General features: G+C 39.6%; 2 protein-coding genes and 2 long non-coding RNA genes across 6 annotated transcripts in view; 2 read left to right on the top strand and 2 right to left on the bottom strand.

The window, feature by feature from the left end:
• Nucleotides 1-683: 683 nt before the first annotated feature.
• LOC123960500 (chondroitin sulfate N-acetylgalactosaminyltransferase 1-like) lies at nucleotides 684-8,022 on the bottom strand. The gene is made up of 9 exons (XM_046035272.1): nucleotides 7,637-8,022; nucleotides 7,434-7,534; nucleotides 7,117-7,295; nucleotides 5,905-6,121; nucleotides 5,491-5,592; nucleotides 3,766-3,947; nucleotides 1,936-2,030; nucleotides 1,758-1,839; nucleotides 684-1,409 (listed from the first exon to the last, which is right to left on the bottom strand). Exons 1-9 carry the CDS (start codon nucleotides 7,997-7,999, stop codon nucleotides 1,126-1,128), a joined length of 1,605 nt encoding a protein of 534 aa, XP_045891228.1. The 5' UTR covers nucleotides 8,000-8,022; the 3' UTR covers nucleotides 684-1,125.
• LOC123960501 lies at nucleotides 3,526-4,408 on the top strand. The gene is made up of 2 exons (XR_006822536.1): nucleotides 3,526-3,673; nucleotides 3,769-4,408. It is a non-coding gene; the product is annotated as an uncharacterized LOC123960501 (long non-coding RNA).
• A 4,486-nt stretch (nucleotides 8,023-12,508) lies between the features above and the next one.
• Nucleotides 12,509-18,459, bottom strand: part of rnf122 (ring finger protein 122) — a 21,625-nt gene continuing 15,674 nt past the window's right edge. For all 3 annotated transcript variants that reach the window (XM_046034938.1, XM_046034939.1, XM_046034940.1), the window contains one exon: nucleotides 12,509-14,279. In XM_046034938.1, coding sequence (XP_045890894.1) covers nucleotides 14,165-14,279 — 115 coding nt within the window. In that variant the 3' untranslated portion in view covers nucleotides 12,509-14,164. The remainder of the gene's footprint in view (nucleotides 14,280-18,459) is intronic.
• LOC123960283 overlaps nucleotides 17,078-18,459 on the top strand; it is a 6,709-nt gene continuing 5,327 nt past the window's right edge. Inside the window, exon 1 of the long non-coding RNA XR_006822495.1 lies at nucleotides 17,078-17,239. This is a non-coding gene — a long non-coding RNA (uncharacterized LOC123960283). The remainder of the gene's footprint in view (nucleotides 17,240-18,459) is intronic.

The following is an 18,459-nucleotide window of genomic DNA, read 5'->3' as shown; positions in this document are numbered from 1 at the left end:
TGTGATATCTATTGTACCGCCATTTCTTAAGGATTGGTAAAGGTGCTCACGTGGCTCCCGGGCCCAACAGACCCTCTTTATGCAAGAGAGAAGTTAAGGTGTGGTCCTACTCCTTACATACTTTTATGCTTGTGTCAATAAAACACTTATGAATAGAGAATGAGAGGAACAAAAAAGAATTCAAAAACTCTATTTATCAGTGTCTGTTTTGTGTTATTGTAAAGTACAATGCTTAGGGCAGTAACTAACCGACTTGGGGGTGGCAGGGCTAAACTTGTATTATGCAGATGTTTTGACTTGTCAGACAGATATAAGTACTAAGCTGCTGCTTGCTTAAGTGCATCAAACAGAGACAGCATTAATGTTGTTAGTGAAACCCATACTTTCTCTGTAAAAATGTATGTTGTTAAAAAAAAGTCTGTGAATCAGATTTACTTGGGAGGGATAAAGAAACAAGAGATGATGTCTTCAAACAGATGACAGGGAAAAAACAGAGATGCTCATTAGGTAAACATGTAATTCAAATCAGGAATATGAAGAAACTTAATCTTGCTCGTGACTTCACTCTCCCTCACAGCAGGAGAGCTTTGATTCTTTTGTGCTGGCCAAAGTTTATCATGCATTTTGTTTTTGCACAACAGAAATGAATAAGAAAGATGAGAAAACCCACATGCAAGTTATTTCAATAAAATGCTACCTTTTATTACACGTTTGCGCAGTAATGAAAACGTTCATACATTTGGAAAGATAAATATGCAGGGGATTGTTTGTTGCATGACAGAAAAAACATTTTGGGAAACCACATTAAACCACACAAAATATTAATGGCAGCTTTTGCCATATTCCCTCTTTGACTTCTCTATGGAAAGAAAATATACAGTGGACAAATAAATTATACAATCCATTTTTATTGACACATTATTGACCAGCCATTTGTTCTGATGTCAGTTTTGCACAAGTTTATGTGTCCGTAGAAAAACACAGTAAATCGCCTTTTGTTTGAAGCTGAATAATTAATGTAAGTAAACATAAATTACCATTGAAAACAAGAACATACATAACAGTGACTAATAATATCACCAAAGTCCTGTTATCTCATCACCAACCGCAGCTGAATTGTCCTCATTAAGTTACCTTGTTTTTCTGCTTCTGGGAGTTCAAATGGAGCTCAATCTCTCGTTTGAAAACCAGCTCCCCCAGCTGGCCGTGCGAGGCCTCGCTCATTGCTTTGGTCTGCATACACATCTTGTACTTGTCTGGAGGGAGCTCATCTGCACAGTTCTTCTCGTGCCACAAGTGGAAAAGGCTGCGAGACGGAGAGCGAATCACCATCAGCTTACTGTGAAGGTACTTCCTGTACAAGTGCACGTCCTCTAACCCCCAGCCTTTGATGTTGCGGTCAAAACCACCTGCCGGAAAATAAGAGAAGTGCAGACTTATACAGTGAGAATCAGGAGGCGTAGTATAACTTAACTTTATTATGCTTGTTTAGTGGCTGAGTGAAAATCATAGTCAAAAACAGCCTTTTAAGAGAATCTTGTTTCCTTAACTTGATGTATTGAAATGACAAAACTGCTGTTGCAGCAATATGCAATCACTGAAAAGATTGTGAAAGCTTTATATAAAAATCCACAGAATATTATATGTTTATGCGTTTATTGCCACATAAGGTATGCATATATTGGCTGTTAGTCATATTTAATTGTCTATTGTCTTTCAAAACATGAAACTAGTGACGACACCAGCTTTGTCATTACCTATGTTGATGAAATCAGACCTGTACTGGCACGTCATGCCAAACCCAAAGTCTCTCCAAAATCCAGTTTCCTTTCTTATCGCCTGAAACAAAAGGCAGAAAATCTGTCTTATAAACCTGAACATTTGCTCTTATTCATTCACATAAATTTAACTGTTTGTTGTTATTTTTGTACCTACCAGTTGTTGTTGAACAGAGGGTAGAATTGTCTGATTACTGTAGATGATAGATGGGTTGTACTGGCTGAAGAGCACTGGATAGTACACCTTCTTACCTAGAGACAAGAAAAGATAAACAGACATGCTCAAATGCCCAGTGACATAACTTTTAATTCTCAAGACCCTACACACCCTTGTTACACACCCATGGGTGTTTCCATTATCTAACCATGCCTGATTAGATATTTTCTCAGGTCTCTTTGTGTGTATTTCTCCAGTTAGTCTTTTTTTAGGGTATGTCAACTTACACCTTATTCCTGGACCCATGATAAACTATGGACGTGACTTCCACTACATTTATCTGACAGCTTCAGTCACTAGTTACTTTAGGAAGTAAGTACAGTTACATTTGTTGATTTAAAGAAAGGGAACTATTTTGATAATGGTTGATGTTATTTTTCATGTAAAAACATTGCATGGTTCCTGCTTCACAAATGTGTAGTGTTAATTAAGTTCATTTTTAAGGTTTGAACTGACAAAACAAGCATTGTGAAGGTGTCACTTTGGGCTCTGGGCAATTGTGACTACATTTATCACATTAAATTAAATTAATTAATGAAGAAAATTATCAGCAAATTAATCCATAATGAAGTCATTAATTACAGTGTGATACAAAATAGTTCAACCTCAACCAACTCCAACAGTAAAATCCTGCTTATACATTACTGCGTGATTAGTAATAATCTAATGATATAATATAAAGTAGTATAACAGTCACAGGGGACATTTTTCATCCGCATTGAGTGCTTTTAACACTTTAAGTACATTTTCCTGATTATACTTACATACTTTTACTTAAGAAACATTTTCAATGCTGTACTTTTACTTGTGACTGAGTATTTTTAGAGTTAGTTATTAGTACTTTTACTTAAGCAAAGGATCTGAATACTTCATCCACTACTGGCTGACAGTGAAGTGATGAACAGAATGAAAAGCTCTGAGGCTTATCAGTAATTCAACAGTAATAGGGTCGGGTGCATTCTTCAGATCATCCTCCTAATACTCTGTTAGATGGAAGAGGTAAATTTACATTATCTCCTTTAAGGTGTGTCCCCACATCATTTGTTTCCCCCAAAATCTCAAAGAATGGAGAAAACATCTGTTTCATACCACTAACTCTCAGTGAAACGAATAACTGGTAACTATAATCACAGGATGTATCATAAAGTTAGGAATAAGGTGGATTGCCTGAGCTCCATTTGGTCATGCTGCTGGTTATGAAGGGGCACGGACAGGAAGACTTTCTGAAATGGAGTTCAGTTCCTTTTACCAGCCACAAAAAAGAAATATGTGCTAAGTTGTATTTATTGATTATGATGCTGTTGGAACATGTGGAAGTAGCATGTGCAGTTTTGTGAGCCAAATTGAAATGCAATGGTTTCCCCGCCAGCAAATTTGGCACACAAATTGAAATGGCTCAAAGGAGCACTTTACAGGTCATCTTTTTTGAGCCCACCCAATAGTACATGGACTTTGGTGACCTCACATTCCCTGTAGAGCTCTGTCCAACTACAACCTGAGCCAAGGTCCAATGAGCCAGGATGATTGAAAGCACCTGTGTGGGAGTGCAGGGCCTTTAATTAATTCAGTGAAACAAACAGCAGAAACAATGTGACTTCTCAGGCAATGTTATTATTAGTTGTTTTACTCTTGTAGAACGTGGTTATAGTATGAATCAAGGCTGGATAACATCTCTGTGGTAAAAGAAGAAAAAAGCTGCATAATGTTGAAAAAGCTCCTTAGTAAATGTTTCATACAGCTTGAAGTGAAGCAATCCTCTCTCTTTCTCACCAGGCTCTGCGTTGAGACGACAGGAAGTTAAGAAGTCAGCAGTGAAGTGGATGTCAACATCACAGAAGAAGAGCAGGACATTCTGACTCCGCCTCCAAGCCCTGGCGCCCACCTCCAAGCCCCGCCCGCGAGAAAACTCCTCATTCAGCTGGATCAAAGTGAAGCTCCGGAACCGAGTCTCTCTGGGGGACAGAAGAACAAGAAGAAGGGCTGTTTTAATTTGAAATCAATCAAAAACAACCAACCTGCAGTCACCAGACTGATGCAGTATTACATTCTACAGTATTTTACTCCCAAAAAACTAAGGTATAAAATATTTATCATCCCAGTTTATACACGAGAGAGGGGTGTGTGTTTTGCTCCCTGGGGAACCAGAGGTGTCAGGGGACTAGCTTATCATTAGCTTATTATTAGCCTGCAGCTGATACACTGAACACTGATACTCTCTGTGTGTTTTTTGTTTATTTTACGGCCCAAACATCTGCAGAGCAGCACAGACACATCTGTGCGAGCGAATTCCAAAAGAAGAAGAAGAAACAGATTTCTATATGTCTTGCCAGAGGAGTGGACTCGAGTCACATGACTTCAACTCAGGTCATGAATCTGATGACTTGACAAAATAAAAAAAAAGACTTGCAACTCAGCTTGGACTTCAACTGTTTTGAAATGATGTTATAAGAACGTGTGCTGCTAATCAATTCCTCATTTTTCCTGCCAAACAAATATACTTCGACTCTATCACAGCAGTCGGTTATGTTGGGCAGGCAGGAGGGAAAGGTGTGCTTGGCAGTGCAGACCATTATACAACAGACAAACCAATGATACCTGAGATTATCACATTCAAATAAATGTAAAGACTCTGGTCAACCAAAACTAGATGGAAACATGCAAAACATTCAGCTCAGAATGACTGTAATTGTGCCACAGGAGTATCTCATAGAGGTAAACTTGATCATGTTGTTAGGTTTATTTGAAAGTAATTGATTAAAAATTGAATAAGCATTCATTAATTATGTATTGTACTATTGTACTGTTAAACATTGAAAATAGCATTACATTTGGTGAAAGGTGCAAAATGACTTGTTTAGGAATTGAAAACATAAAGTTTAGGATTTGGTCTTAACTTAGGAGTTGACTCAGGACAGTGACTTTGTCCCACCTGTGGACCCTGCACACTTTACTCATTATTAGTTATTAATTAGTTCTTATTAGTTGTTATGACCCCCAGAAAGGCTCTATTTTAAGAGGTCAGTAACATAATTTATAGCGTCAGAGAGAGTCCAATGAACAATTATTTTATCTGATCTTTTTTTTGTCAGATAAAGGTGTGACCCTAAAAATTGTTACCAACAAAAAGAAATAAAAAGGGAATAACAGGCTCTGCAAAACTGCAAAAATAAATAAATAAATTCTTTACCAAAACTGGAAATTAAAGGGTTATTAAGGCACAAAACATGGAGCTACTTGACTTAAATTATATTTAATAAAGAATACATTTGTAAAGATTTTATATTTTTTACTAAAGTATAGAGGAGAAATACAATACAATCATATAAAATACAACTTAAACATAATTTAAGTTATACCTGTGACAAACCTTGACTGTGTTGTTCAATGATCTCTGATCAGAGGAAGATACTGTAGGTGAATATTGTTTAAGGGTGGCAACACATCAAGCCAATGTGACATTAGCTGATGGTTCAACTGTAAATTGTCTACATTTACCTGGTTGTCTGGTCCAGCATGGCTTTCACCTGGCCGATCTGATCTCGACCAAAGTAGACAACAGTGAGATGAACCCTGCCATCCTGCTGAATGCACACTTCTCTAAACCAAAAAACAATTAAGGAGGCATTATATAAAGTAAATAAACATGTGTTAGGCCCACTTCTGAGATCCAGACATAGCCATAAATGACCTTTTTTTAATATAAGGACAACAATTCGATTCACTCCTCTAAAGCCTTTAAAATCTATAAATTCCTCATTTTCTCTGAAGTGGCAAGGAGTCATATTAAGATAAGGACTCACTCAGCACTTCCAAATGTATTACTAAAGTTTGAGATCAATAATGTCATGATACAATCCCAGTAGGGCCTGGGAGTGGGTGCCAATGTGTAAATTCACTTTCAGATGATACCTGAAGTTGTTCATGAACTGCCTGAATGCGTCCGCCCTCTTGGAAAGAGGTACGATGATGTTGATCAGCATGCTGTGCGTGTCTACGCTCTCGCTCTTAACCTTCACCACAGGACCGAATGGCCTGAAGAGCACGAGCTGTATGAAGTCCCGTGGGCCGTCTCCTTTAAACATCAGCTCGTAAACGGTTCCTCTGTCCCGCTCTGTACGAGTCAACCCTGTGATAGAAACAGAGAAAACAGCATATATTACATCCCAAATCTATATTTTCTTATAATTCCTTAGAAAATAACTAATGACAGTAAGTTCATAAGGTTCCTGCAAAGGACTATGTTATTTGGTAATAATTACAGGGATACTGGAGACAGTGTTTAACTGTTTTGTTTGATTTAATTAATTTCCAATTAATTGATTGAAACCCAGAGAGCCTTTTAGTCAGTAGCAGGTTAGTTGATGTGAAATGTGAAATTTGTCAATAATATAATTCAACATGTATGTGACAAACCACCGTCTCTACATACCAATGAGCCTGGCTTTTTGGTGTTGCGGTCAAGTCGCATGTTTGGTACCCTGTAGACCTGGGTTCGAATCCGGGTGGGGTGACTGCTCTTGCCTTTCCGTCACAATGTATGAAAATTTTATTTTCCAATAATGAATGAATACTTATTTGGGTTTGAATGGAAAAAGAAGATTCCTGTTTATAAACTTATCACAACTAACTAAACTGAAACTACTAGCAAATCACAAATATCGTTTTCAAGATGTTAATAATGAGGCACCTGTTTCAGACGGTGTTGCTATGAGATTGTACTAAATAAAAATAGAAATTGTGATTTGATAATATATATCCACATATTTGTGTTTAGAAGAAAAATCAACTCACGCATAAGAGTCTACTTAGTAAACTTATCAATACAGCAGAAAGGGTTGTTAGAAAAAAGACAACAAAAAGCTAAAAGTAAAGATACCTTTCTGACCCTCCAAACGGCAGTAAAATGCAAGATCAGATCGGTACTTGGTATTGGCAGATTCCCTGAGTTGAAGTATCAGACTATGTATCCAGAGGGAAAAAGTTGGATCGATGATTCCAATAATGACCCCTCACGTACACAATGTCAGACTGAGTAGTGAGTAGTTTCCCAGAGGTTTCCCAGCTGTGCACCAACGGTAAACACGTGAAGAGGATGAGTGAATGAACTGAGATCTTTCTCACCCTCTATGAAGTCTGGAGGGGAGTATGTGTGCTTCCGCCTGGTGTTGTCTGTGTGTTGCTGAGGTCCATTCAGGTAGTGCAGAGCTGTTTCCACTGTACCTATCAGCTCGTCTCTGCGATCTCTCCTCGCAGGCCTCTCCTCCGGGTGCCTGGTCAGCCCTGTCTCCAGCTGGTACACCCTGAGTGACAAAACAAAAAACGTGCTCTATGAAGAGGCATGAGGTAAGAATTAGCATCAGAAGTAGGTTACACGGTTACTCCTGGAGGCCCTGATGGCTCTACTGGTGTCCTTACAGAAAAACAACTGCCGCACTCACCTACGCAGGGTGAAAGTGTCATAAGGAATCACTGCATATTCGCTGGGCAGCTTTACACCTGAGTTCACCTCCGCCTGGCTCAGCTGGGAGTGGAAGAACTCCTGGGGGACATAATGTAACATGAACTACTACATCTATAATGTCAAATTTCATTTTTCTCATCAGCACTCATGGATTCTGCATCAAATCATGTGTGTTCCTACCTTCAGGTCAGACAGTGTCGGGGTTTTGTGCAGACTCGCCACACCGTGAGGCAGAATCCCTTTTATTTTAGCTTTATCCAGGGACTCCTGAAGCTGCTGCGTCCTCTCCTGGAGAGCCTCCTTTAGCTGGGCTATCTGCTTTGTTAAGCTGTTAATGTAATGTCTGTGAGAGTCCTCCCTCTCCTGCAACAAGGCCATGTATCCCTCCTTACTGGTGGCCCCTCCAGACCACAGCAGAGACTGCTGGCTGCTGTGAGAGGTTGGTTTACAGGCCAGGAGGTAGAACAGGGACAGACAGCAGCAGAGGCCCAGGACAAGAAGGCCGACCCGGGGCAGCAGAGCTATAAGCCACCGTTTAAACATGGTGGATTGTCTATTTAAATATCCTGAAACACTTAAGGCTTATAAAATCATGACTGTACTTTTGTCAAGTGGAGATGCACCTGCAAAAAGATGAGCAACCCATAGTTCCTAAAACACAATTACAATAATGTGGCTTTTTGAGAAGACGTCCTTCTGTTTTCTCATGTCATCCGCGTCTGTCACATCCTCAGGCAGCATCTTCAGAGGGCATCCCAACATTAATTTCTCTTAAATATTGAACCAATCTTTTTGTGTCACATGTAAGCGCCGAGATCACCACCAGAGCGTTGAAACTCCCTACAATGACAATGATACACATTTTAAAACAGTGGTTTCCAACCTTTAAAGTGGACCTATTTTGCTTTTTCATATTTTCTGGCATTTCTACAATGTTACAGTGTCAGATGTTCATGTTAAACATGCCCAAAGCTTCAAATATTTAGGTAAAACTATTTAAAAGAAATCCCTGTGAGCCAAAACCTCAGATATTCCCCTGATCTGAATGCTATGTTTTAAACAGTGTTTTGTACTAACGGCTCGGTATGATGTCATTCCAAGCTGGATTTCCATATATGCTCATTTGCTCCAGGCAGAGAATGCTGGTCACACCCACAAAGGAACATGCAGCCCAATCCTGCGGCAACCTGGTAAACACAGAAGACAATGGCCAATCAGAATCAGAATCAGTTTTATTCAAAGTTTTCACGTGGCGTCACATTCCAAGGAAAAAAAGACGTTATTTTCCGTTGCCTGCCAACCAGTAAGCAAGTGATACACTGTTACTTTGAGTTTGTTACTTTTTGCATTGCCAAAATGCTGGATGGTTGTTGTGCTTTCGGATTTACTAATCGAGGAGGAGGTGAGGGATTCCCCAGAAGGTAAAAGTAAACATTACCTCAGTCGAGCGGTGGTTTAACGGTAGAAATGTGGCAGGGGATGCTGTAACGTTATATGGATTGGATATGCCCAACACTTGCAGTTTGTGTTCATATCTTTCTTTTTCTTAAGTTGAAAGGTGATCCAAAGAACATTTGACTGCTTTTAATTACAGGTTTTGTACACGAACCATGAGCAGTTGAACTAACAAGATTGCATTAGCTTATTTCAGCTTCTGAGGGCAGCGAGACAGAAAAAGAACCAATAATTTAGACACAGTTTGTGCCAAATGCAGCATGCTACCATGTTCATAGTGACATTGCTAACATGCTGATGCAAAGCAGGTGTAATGTTGATCTTGTTCACCATCTTTGTTTTGCAAGTTAGCATGCTAGCATTTGCTAAGTTAGCACTAATCACGAAACATAGTTGAAGCTGATGGGAATGGCATTATCCAGGGACTCCTGTAAAAGTATTTTTCCTAAACCAAAGTTTCACATATTACAGGAAAAGCCAGTGGATCACCAACATTATTATGGTTCATCCTCTGGGGACCATGAATGTCTGTACAAAATCCTTCCAATAGTTGACTGATATTTTAGTCTGGATCAAAGTACTGGACTGATGACAGACCAGATGCCACTAGCATGGCTACAAAGCAAGAATTAGATAAAAGTCAGATGAAATCATTGTGATTGTGGGTGAAAGAATTATTTTAAGCATCAGGTGACCCCTTTAGATTTATCTAGGGACCCCTTGGCGGTTCCCGACCCTTGGTAACCACTATACCAAGAATTATTGTTTAGTCAAGTGTTAAATCATTCACACTCAGAAAGATCTAATGTTGTTGATTGTGCACCAAAAATAGCAACATTTCATTGCAAGATTGGCTTTATTACAAGAAAGAAACACAGAAGTAGGAGAGACATTGACATGAAGGAAATGTTATGAATCAAATGAGAACCGGAGAGAGTGAACCAACCAACCTCGTGAGTCTTGTCCTGATGTGCCTCGGCTTATTTCATTACCAGTCCACACCACGCATCCTCGTCTTCTCACTGCTGTTGGACTGCTGGTCAGGTTTAGGTTGGCTGCTATAAAATGCACGGAAAGAGAAATATCTTGACCTTACATTCAGTGCCACGACGCTGAAGGAAGTGACAAAAACAAGCATTTCTCTGTGTGTCCGCGTGTGTGTGTTTGTGTGTGTGTTGCCATCATCAGTTTATTCACAGCACAGATGGCTCTTTATTGCTCAGGTAGAGGCTGATCTCATGAAAGACTTGCTTATGTTTCCAGGTCCACCCAAGCAGTGTGTGTGTGTGTGTGTGTGAGAGAGAGAGAGAAAGAGAGAGAGCGTGTGTTGGTGATCACAGATGCATGTGTTCATTCCATGCAGAATCATTTAAAGCAATCTACCATTAAGTCATTTTTCATAAAAACTTTATACCTGTTTTGGACCCTGCACGCTAATAAAATTCTTCCACAGTACCAATAGCTTTTCGGCTTAAATATTATAGTTATGGTCTTTCATCTCTTGCGGCTCATTTAAAAGTCTTTCTATTTTAAAATGACTGCAAGCTTTCATCATGCTGTCATTTCAGCTGAACACCTTACAGGCAGTAAATCACAGTGGGTCATCAGATTTATGAGTTTCCACGATGAAACTGATTGTAAAAACACTGAGATCACAGTCTGAAACGAGCAAACATCCTCCCCCAACACATACGTAACACTCTACAAAGTTGTAATTAACGCCATTTCAAAAAAACAGGATTTTGACATAATCACCAGCTGTTGTGAATCTCAAAGGAAAGTTGTGAGACAGATGTCCATCATCCTGAACTGCTCGACTCTCCTGAAATCAAGTGTTTCTCAACGATTCTTGCAGGCTTTTGCTTTGTAGTCTTGCCAGGAAAGCGTCCATACAATCAACAACAACATCAACTCTCTGTGGCCTTCCAGGAGTAAACTGAATGTTGTCCTGCTGAGGTCTGAGTGCCTCCTCTCTCCCCCATCCTATCTCCTCTCAGTCTCCACCTTTTCCCAGCACCTCCCTCTCCTCTCTCTCTCTCTTTCTATCAGACCCAGCGTTCACTTCCATCCCATATGAGATCTCACACCATCTGCCTTCATCCTGAATTCCCTTTCAGGTCCTCTGAGGCTGTGCCCGTCCCTTAAGTCTAATTAAAAGGCAACTGGAGTAAGGAATGCCCTTTAGACTTTCGATGCTCTGCCACCTGCAATCTGTTGCAGGGAAATAGCTAGGTACCAGTTGGATCCCACCAACAGGACTGGGGTCTTGCACATTTAATGAGGCAGCATACAGATGGTCCTTGTTTTCATTCGGATGTCAAATCCTGAGCTCTGACTCCTCTAAATCTGGCTTCTGTTTCCTCTGCAATTTAGGAGGAAGGGATTTTCTTGTAAATGGAGATTTGGTATCCAATATGAATACATTTACTGTATAATGGTATTAATTCGTTGTTATTTCTAAAGTTTCTGAAATGTTAGTAATGTCATACAGCGATGACTTAATTCAATTCAAATATTTTTAAAGTAAAGGACAAAGGCTCCAGGAAAAGAGTTCATTGTTTTCCGTCTGCTTCTTCTTATATTATTAATGTAATATTATTGGTTCATTATTGCATTTTTCCAGCAGGGGAATGTTGCTAAATGTAGATCCATTGTGTCTCAAGCTGAGATGGAGATTATTCACACTTTTCCATCCCATCTAGACACCTTTAAAAGTTGTTAAACACACCTTTGTTTTTTATCTCTAATTTATTTACCACTTTTATTTTATGTCTGTTTTTGTCCAGTCTTACGGGCTTGTATTCGCTCAGCATGAGCAAATAATTCATAGATACACACATAAACATTGCGAGTATCAGTTCAAATAACTAGACATTTTAGAACTTTCAGAACTTTTTAGCACTGGAAAAAAAATACAAACATTTTCTGAATTACCTTCAGTGGTATTTATCCTTGCAGATAGTTTTGGTTTAAATTGATAAATCTCACGGCTATGTGCACATCTAGATACCACAACTAACCACAAGCAAATGAAAAAAAAATTAAGGGGAATTATCACACCCTTCAAGCCAAAACATCTTTCTTAATTAACACTTACTGGATGTCAGTCACTGGACTAACTAATGCTTACAACACTGGAACATTTATTGTGACATGTAAGGCTTATTATTACCACACTGATTTTGGTAATAAAGAGCAGTAACCCCCACCTCTTCAGATTGTAGAGAATTTGGCTCTGGCAACTTGCACTGGGCTTCTTTCACTATTTTCAGAAACAGTACAAACAATTAATTGAATGAATAATTGACAGTCACATATTAGATAAATCAATCTTTTAACAAGACTGGAAATAAGAAGACACAACATTACTGCTGTTTTAAAAAATGTTTGCTTTTTTTGTCTTGTGAACTAGACAGTTTTACCTATCCAGAACTTATATTAAACAATTTGAGAAGGAAATATCTGTGGCAGGGTGTGCAAGTAGGTCACAAGACAAAAAGGTTGAGAACTAGTGAGCTAATTTCATACAGTGTTAGACATTATTTCACCTGATGATGGCGCCAGATACACAACTACCAAGAAATAAAGAAGAGAAGCTGGGCAAAACAGACAACTGTATTTATTATTGTTTCAAGTTATTTACTGTTGTATTACAAAATATGGAATGTGGCCAGAATCAGATTGAACATTTCTCTTCTTCGTGTGCCGAAAATGCAACAGGATAGCCTTTTTTTTTCTTGGTTCACGGACTCATGTGGTCTCAACAGCCTCACCTTGCGTGTTTGGCTTTTAATTACAGTGCAGGTGCCTTCTGTATCTGGAATATGTGCTTTGCGAGTTTTTTGCTCAATTTAGGCAGTGTTTTGCTGTCTGAATCGCTGTAAATCACAAAAAAACAACCTACGACAGAGGAATGTAAAACAGAATCACCAACAATAACGCCACAAAAATCGCTGCCTATGAAAGTGAGATTTAGTTGCTTCCCGGATGAATTCACAGAACAACACCGAGGGCCTGTACTGCTGCTTCCCTTATCTTCAGATGAAGCAGCATCTCTGCTGCTTCATAGGCTTTAATAAAAGATTCACCACACCTGAAAACAAGGGACCGGCTGTGCTGCATCCAAACCTTAGTCTAACATTTTAGTAGTACAAGGGTTTTCATGAATTCAAAGTGCAATATCTAAAAGAAATCTTCAACATATTTCAACAAAGAACCAAACTGTTACAGCGAGAGGCAGGAGGTGTCCATCTATATTAACACAATAAAAACATGTCTGAACAATTAAAACATCCCAGTGGAAAAATCAGCTGGAGCATCAACACACATGATATCACTGTAGAGGTTGGCACCAATATGGATTTTACACAGTAATAATTTCAACATATCAGCAAACAAATCAATTGGTTTGTGAGAAAGATGAAAACACGGATGAATTTGCTGCTTCTTCTAAGTAACATGAATAATTTAGTTCTGGCATGGATTCATCTTTTCCATCATTTTTTTTATGCCAAATACGTAATTGCTTACACTAAGTCTTTAAAAATAAGCTTTCCATTTACTTGAAAGCAGTTTTAATCAACCCTGTGTATGTTTTGGCAACAGTATTACGTATTATCTTATGGCCTTTGTTTCTAGACATCTCCACACATTTGACTGTATTTTTAGCAGTGTAACTGTCAACATGTTATTGTGCTACTGCCGGGGATGTTGAGCAGAAAATATGAATTTGTCTATATGGCTTTGTCTCAAAACGTTTTGTCTGAAAGAATTTAACAAGAGTTTTGATAACCTCATACCATGACATACAACACTCAGAGGGGATCAGTGCCTTCTGCCCGGCGCATGTCATCCTTACTTTTCCACATCGTTGTGAAAAATGCAACTGTGTCTCTTCCACTTCAGTGGTGCCATTAACCTCACTTGAGGCAACAAGAGAAGATGTGATGGAACAGGTGAACAGGGAGATGTTGAAAGAAGAGTGGTGGGGTGATGTGTGGGTGGCTGGAGATAATCTCTCAGACACTACAAGGTGTTGTGCTGCCATCTCAGAGATGGTTGCTAGGCAACATCATCATCCGTAGTCTTTCTCCGGGTGGTAACTAGGTTACCCCAACTTAACATCATCATCTTGGTGTTTTTGCTGTGTTTTTAACAGCAAAAACAATGTCCCTCTTCCTGTTGGTTGTTAACTTTTACCAGCTGGTTTGGCCGGACACACGCGTCCCACCCAAACTGGCGGGCATTGAGATGTTACACCAATTCATCCAGGAGAGTCCCTATGCTGTGGTGCTGCTCAGGGGGCCCAGCTATGGGTTTGTTGCACATGGGGCAGACGCAGCGCACCTCCAACCACTTTACCAGACACCTGTGAAGAACAACACAGACAGGAGAGACATTAAAAGAGAAGCCAAACTGGGGCGCTTTTCAGCAAATGTCCCATGCAAGCCATAATTGTGACCCATGTACAGGGGTACATTAGTACAGTATTGAGAAATTTTACTAAATATAGCACTACCACACTATAAAATACTCCATTACAGGTAAAAGCCCTGCCCTCATGACTTTACTAAAGTAAAAGTATTAGCAAAATGTACTTAAAGTATCAAAAGTTGTACACAAGAGATAACCTGCACTTTTATACATTTAAAACCATGACAGGTAAGGTCTGTTCATTTGGTGCTATGGAGTGAAATAAACGGCCTCCTGTAATCAAGAAGGTGCAGAATCTTTAAGAAAAAGGTCAAACAGAGTCTGCTGGTCATTTTAATACACTGTAAATTGGTTTTAAAATATTCACATATATAAATTATTTACATATTTAAACATAAATGGACCGTTGTACTTTGATGTTTGTCATAATGTGATCAGGTGTCTTGCGCTTTGGACACTGAACAGCTAACTTCATCTTGTTGTGGAGAAGACAATCTAATGAACCATCAGAGACCACGATGGAAATAAGTCCTGGACTTTGACGTGTCATCCCTATCAACTGTCTTATACACTGGTATTTCCATTTTTACTATTGTATTTGTATTTGTGTCAAATAAACTAAACTAAATTTATGTCTGGACTATTATACATCAATGTGCATTTTGAAGTTTTAGCTGGTTAGCTTGTTGATAATTTAATTTCATACAGACATACAGTACATCTGGCGGGTAGTTCAATCTGTAACAATGCGTGACGTTTTTTACACTGATCATATTTTTTGCACGTAAAATACTGACAAGTAACTAGTAAAAACATAAATGTAGATGAGATATGTTTTTTTTCTTTGAAATGTAATGAAGTAGAAGCAGCAGAAGATATAAAAGTATCTCAAAACTGTTTTTAAGTACAGAATTTGAGTAAATCTACTTAGTTACATTCACCAACATTGCATGAGTACGGACTCACACATTCATGTGAAGCTTTGGAGGAAGTTTAATAAGGAAGTTATTTTCTCTCAGATTTTCCTTTACTCCCCTATGAGTGGATTTCTGCTATTCCTTCCTGCTCTACTTTTCTCCAGTACGTCTGCTTTCCACGCTGTCAAAGTTACTACATTACATTTAAGTACTACATTCTCAATTCTGACGTCAGCACATCCAGCCAATTTTTGCCCACATTCCTCCAGCCAATCTTCAAATATCACTGCAATTCTGTCATTACATCTTTCAGACAGCCTACCACCTCCAGGATGTTCAGGGAGATTCAGTGGAGATTTTCCAGCTTTACTCTACAACCACCGGTGTCCAGACTTCGCCTATCTCCTATTTTCATATGACCCAACACTTAGTGAAGATGAATCACTAATCACTTAAGTCTTTCTTTATTAACAAATACTGTTACACTCTTCTAATTGATCTCTCTTAATTAAACTGCAATTTGAGAGTGACACCGGTGGAAGAAGGCCAGATATTTTATTAGTAAAAGTATAGTAGAGACCAGGCACCCGGACAGCTGCTGTAACAATTGGTTTGCATAACCAAAGAATTTCTGCACAAACTGTCAGGAACTGTCTCAGGGAAGCTCTGCATCTGCATGCTCGTCGTCCTCATTGGGGTCTCAACCTGACTGCAACTTCGCACAGCCGTTGAAGAGGAGTGGACCATCATTCCACAGGCCACAATCAACAACCTGATCAACTCTACACGAAGGAGATGTATTGCACTGCCTGATGCAAATGGCGGTCACACCAGATCCTGACTGGTTTCTCGGCAAAGGAGAAGTGCTCACTAACACAGATTGTGACAGATTTGTGAGCAATTGAGAAATAGGCCTTTTGTGTACACAGAGAGTCTTAGATTAAATTTAATTCTGCTGGGTAGTGTTGTGAATTCCCTCCTAGGGATTAATCAAGTATTATCTTAAAGTATAATAATACATCGTAACTTAATTTTTGATTTATATTTTGTATTACTAACATAAATCTGAAGTAAAGAGTCAGTAATCAGATAGATGCAGTGGAGTCAAAAGTACAATACTTGCTTCTAAATTGTAGCGGAGTAGAAGCATTAAGCAACATGAACTAGAACAGTGGTTCTAAATGTGGTTTAAAGTGGTTTTAAATAACTAGAGGGACTACAGATGTGAATGGAATCACTTTGGGTGGACAATGTAAATATTTTGCACTGTTTAATCCAGTAGGTGGCGGTAATGCCAACCGCTATAAAATGACAAAGAAGAATCAGGCCCCGATCAGACAGAAAGCACTTTGCAGGTTCGAAAAACACGAGGCGCAAATCAGCGCCTTTTTTGGTTGAATTCAGAAAAGAGCAAAGCGCTGCGGTTTTTTAATGTTGCTAGGCAACCACCGAATCAGCTGTCCTGTCAGTCTAATCAAAGATTATAGCGCCATTGATCTGTAATCTTTGGTTTGCCGCTAAGTAATAACGGTCATATTAGCAGAAACTTGATCACAACTCACAGTTCTGTGTCTTTTGTTGCTAATGACGTCGGGCATGAGTTGAATTTTTTTCAACTCCGTGCGCTCAGGGCGCTCATTCAAAAACGCAAGGCGCAGCAGAAATATTTTCAATTTCAGAAAGGGGTCGGACTGCCAGAAAGGTTAAGAACCCCTGAACTAGAAATACTAAATTAAAGTACCTCAAAAGTGTACTGTATTTGAGTAAATGTACTTAATTTCTTTCCACCACTGGAGAGCGACAGTTAAAACTTTTTCACTCGCTCTCTCATTTTTTCCCTGCTTCCAAACAAGCGGGAAGCTTCTGGTCAGCAAACTGATGCGAACGCAGAAGTCCCATAAACTGTAATCTATTGTACGGCCAGCAGGGGGCGACTCTTCTGGTTACAAAAAGAAGTCCAGTTCCATCAGAAATAATGGTAAAATGACCCTGCTTCTCAGCTGATTTATTACCTCAGTAAACACTTTCCTGATGAGTATAGGCGACCTGTCATTCAGGCTAGAGTGATTCGTACACACAGAACTGTGTAAATTGATGGAGTTGGCAGTTCACTTTCTCTGATGAGTACATTTAGTTTTAAGACTGTTGTTCGCTAGACAAAATCGTCAGCCCTGTTAAAATGATAGTTAACGTGAATTAAAGATGCACCTAGCTAAGCAAGCTAGGTAGCTCCACACTCGGCTGTTAGCTCCACCGTCTCGTCCAAACATGGTCACGTCCGGTGCTGCTGGTTGCAAAAGATCAACATGGTGGCGGCCTATCAGCCAAACTCGAGGCTTCCAAAAGGCAGTCCACAAAGCAACGGGAGACGTCACGATGACTATGTCCACTTCTTTCATACAGTCTGTGCTTCCAACTCAATCAGTTGACTGAGGGCATTCATTTTATTGTATTCATCTTTTGTCTGTCACACTTTAAAACTCCTTTCCTGCTGCTGTCAGCTGTCCTTTCAGTGTCGGATGGATGCGACCCTCCTCCTCCCCATTCACCTCCAATGTCCCCTCCTCACAACTCCTGCTCCACATCACATCCATCCAGATCTTCTTCAGCTATTGCTCTTGACTCCTTCAACACCACCAGTGTCTGGACTCCATCTGGGGTCGACGCCTAATAAACATCAGGATCAGAACATGCTTCCCCTACAGGATCGTAGTTGTACTACCTGCTATCTAGCCCAGTGCATGCTGGGATACACTACTGACCTGGGGCCTTATTTATAAAACTTTGCGTAGGATTTGCGTCAGAAGTGGCGTACGGATGAAACATAGGACGCACATCCTACGCATTTTTCCCTTAATAAATCACAATCAATTCTAAATGTAGCGCAGCTTTTGCGGCTTCATGTCACGCCCATAGTTGCCCATAAATAGTCCGTGAAACGCCCACAAGTTAATATTCATCGATTGCGAAATCATGGCAAACACAGAGAGGAAATCAAAAAAACGTAACTTCACTCAATGTGAAGTAGAAGTTATCGTTGGCAAGGTGGAAAAGAGGAGAAAAATGTTGTTTGGAGGGCACAGTGTGGGCATTACTAATGCCAAAAAGGCACTTGAGTGGCAAAAGGTTGCAGACGCCGTAAATGCTGTAGCCTCACAACCTCGGACTGTGGCCGAAATAAAAAAGAAATGGTCGGAC

Source organism: Micropterus dolomieu, linkage group LG21, assembly GCF_021292245.1.
Source record: "Micropterus dolomieu isolate WLL.071019.BEF.003 ecotype Adirondacks linkage group LG21, ASM2129224v1, whole genome shotgun sequence".
Classification (NCBI taxonomy): Eukaryota; Metazoa; Chordata; class Actinopteri; order Centrarchiformes; family Centrarchidae; genus Micropterus; species Micropterus dolomieu.
This window is presented reverse-complemented; position numbering and strand designations above follow the sequence as displayed.

Bases quoted from the DNA above. Each gene is read 5' to 3' on its own strand.
- LOC123960500 (XM_046035272.1), bottom strand. From the start codon at position 7,999: ATGTTTAAACGGTGGCTTATAGCTCTGCTGCCCCGGGTCGGCCTTCTT. The intron at 6,122-7,116 runs GTGAGAAAGATC...TTTCTATCACAG, and splicing joins CCCTCCAGACTTCATAGAGG to GGTTGACTCGTACAGAGCGG. The intron at 3,948-5,490 runs GTAAATGTAGAC...TCTGTCCCCCAG, and splicing joins ATGCTGGACCAGACAACCAG to AGAGACTCGGTTCCGGAGCT.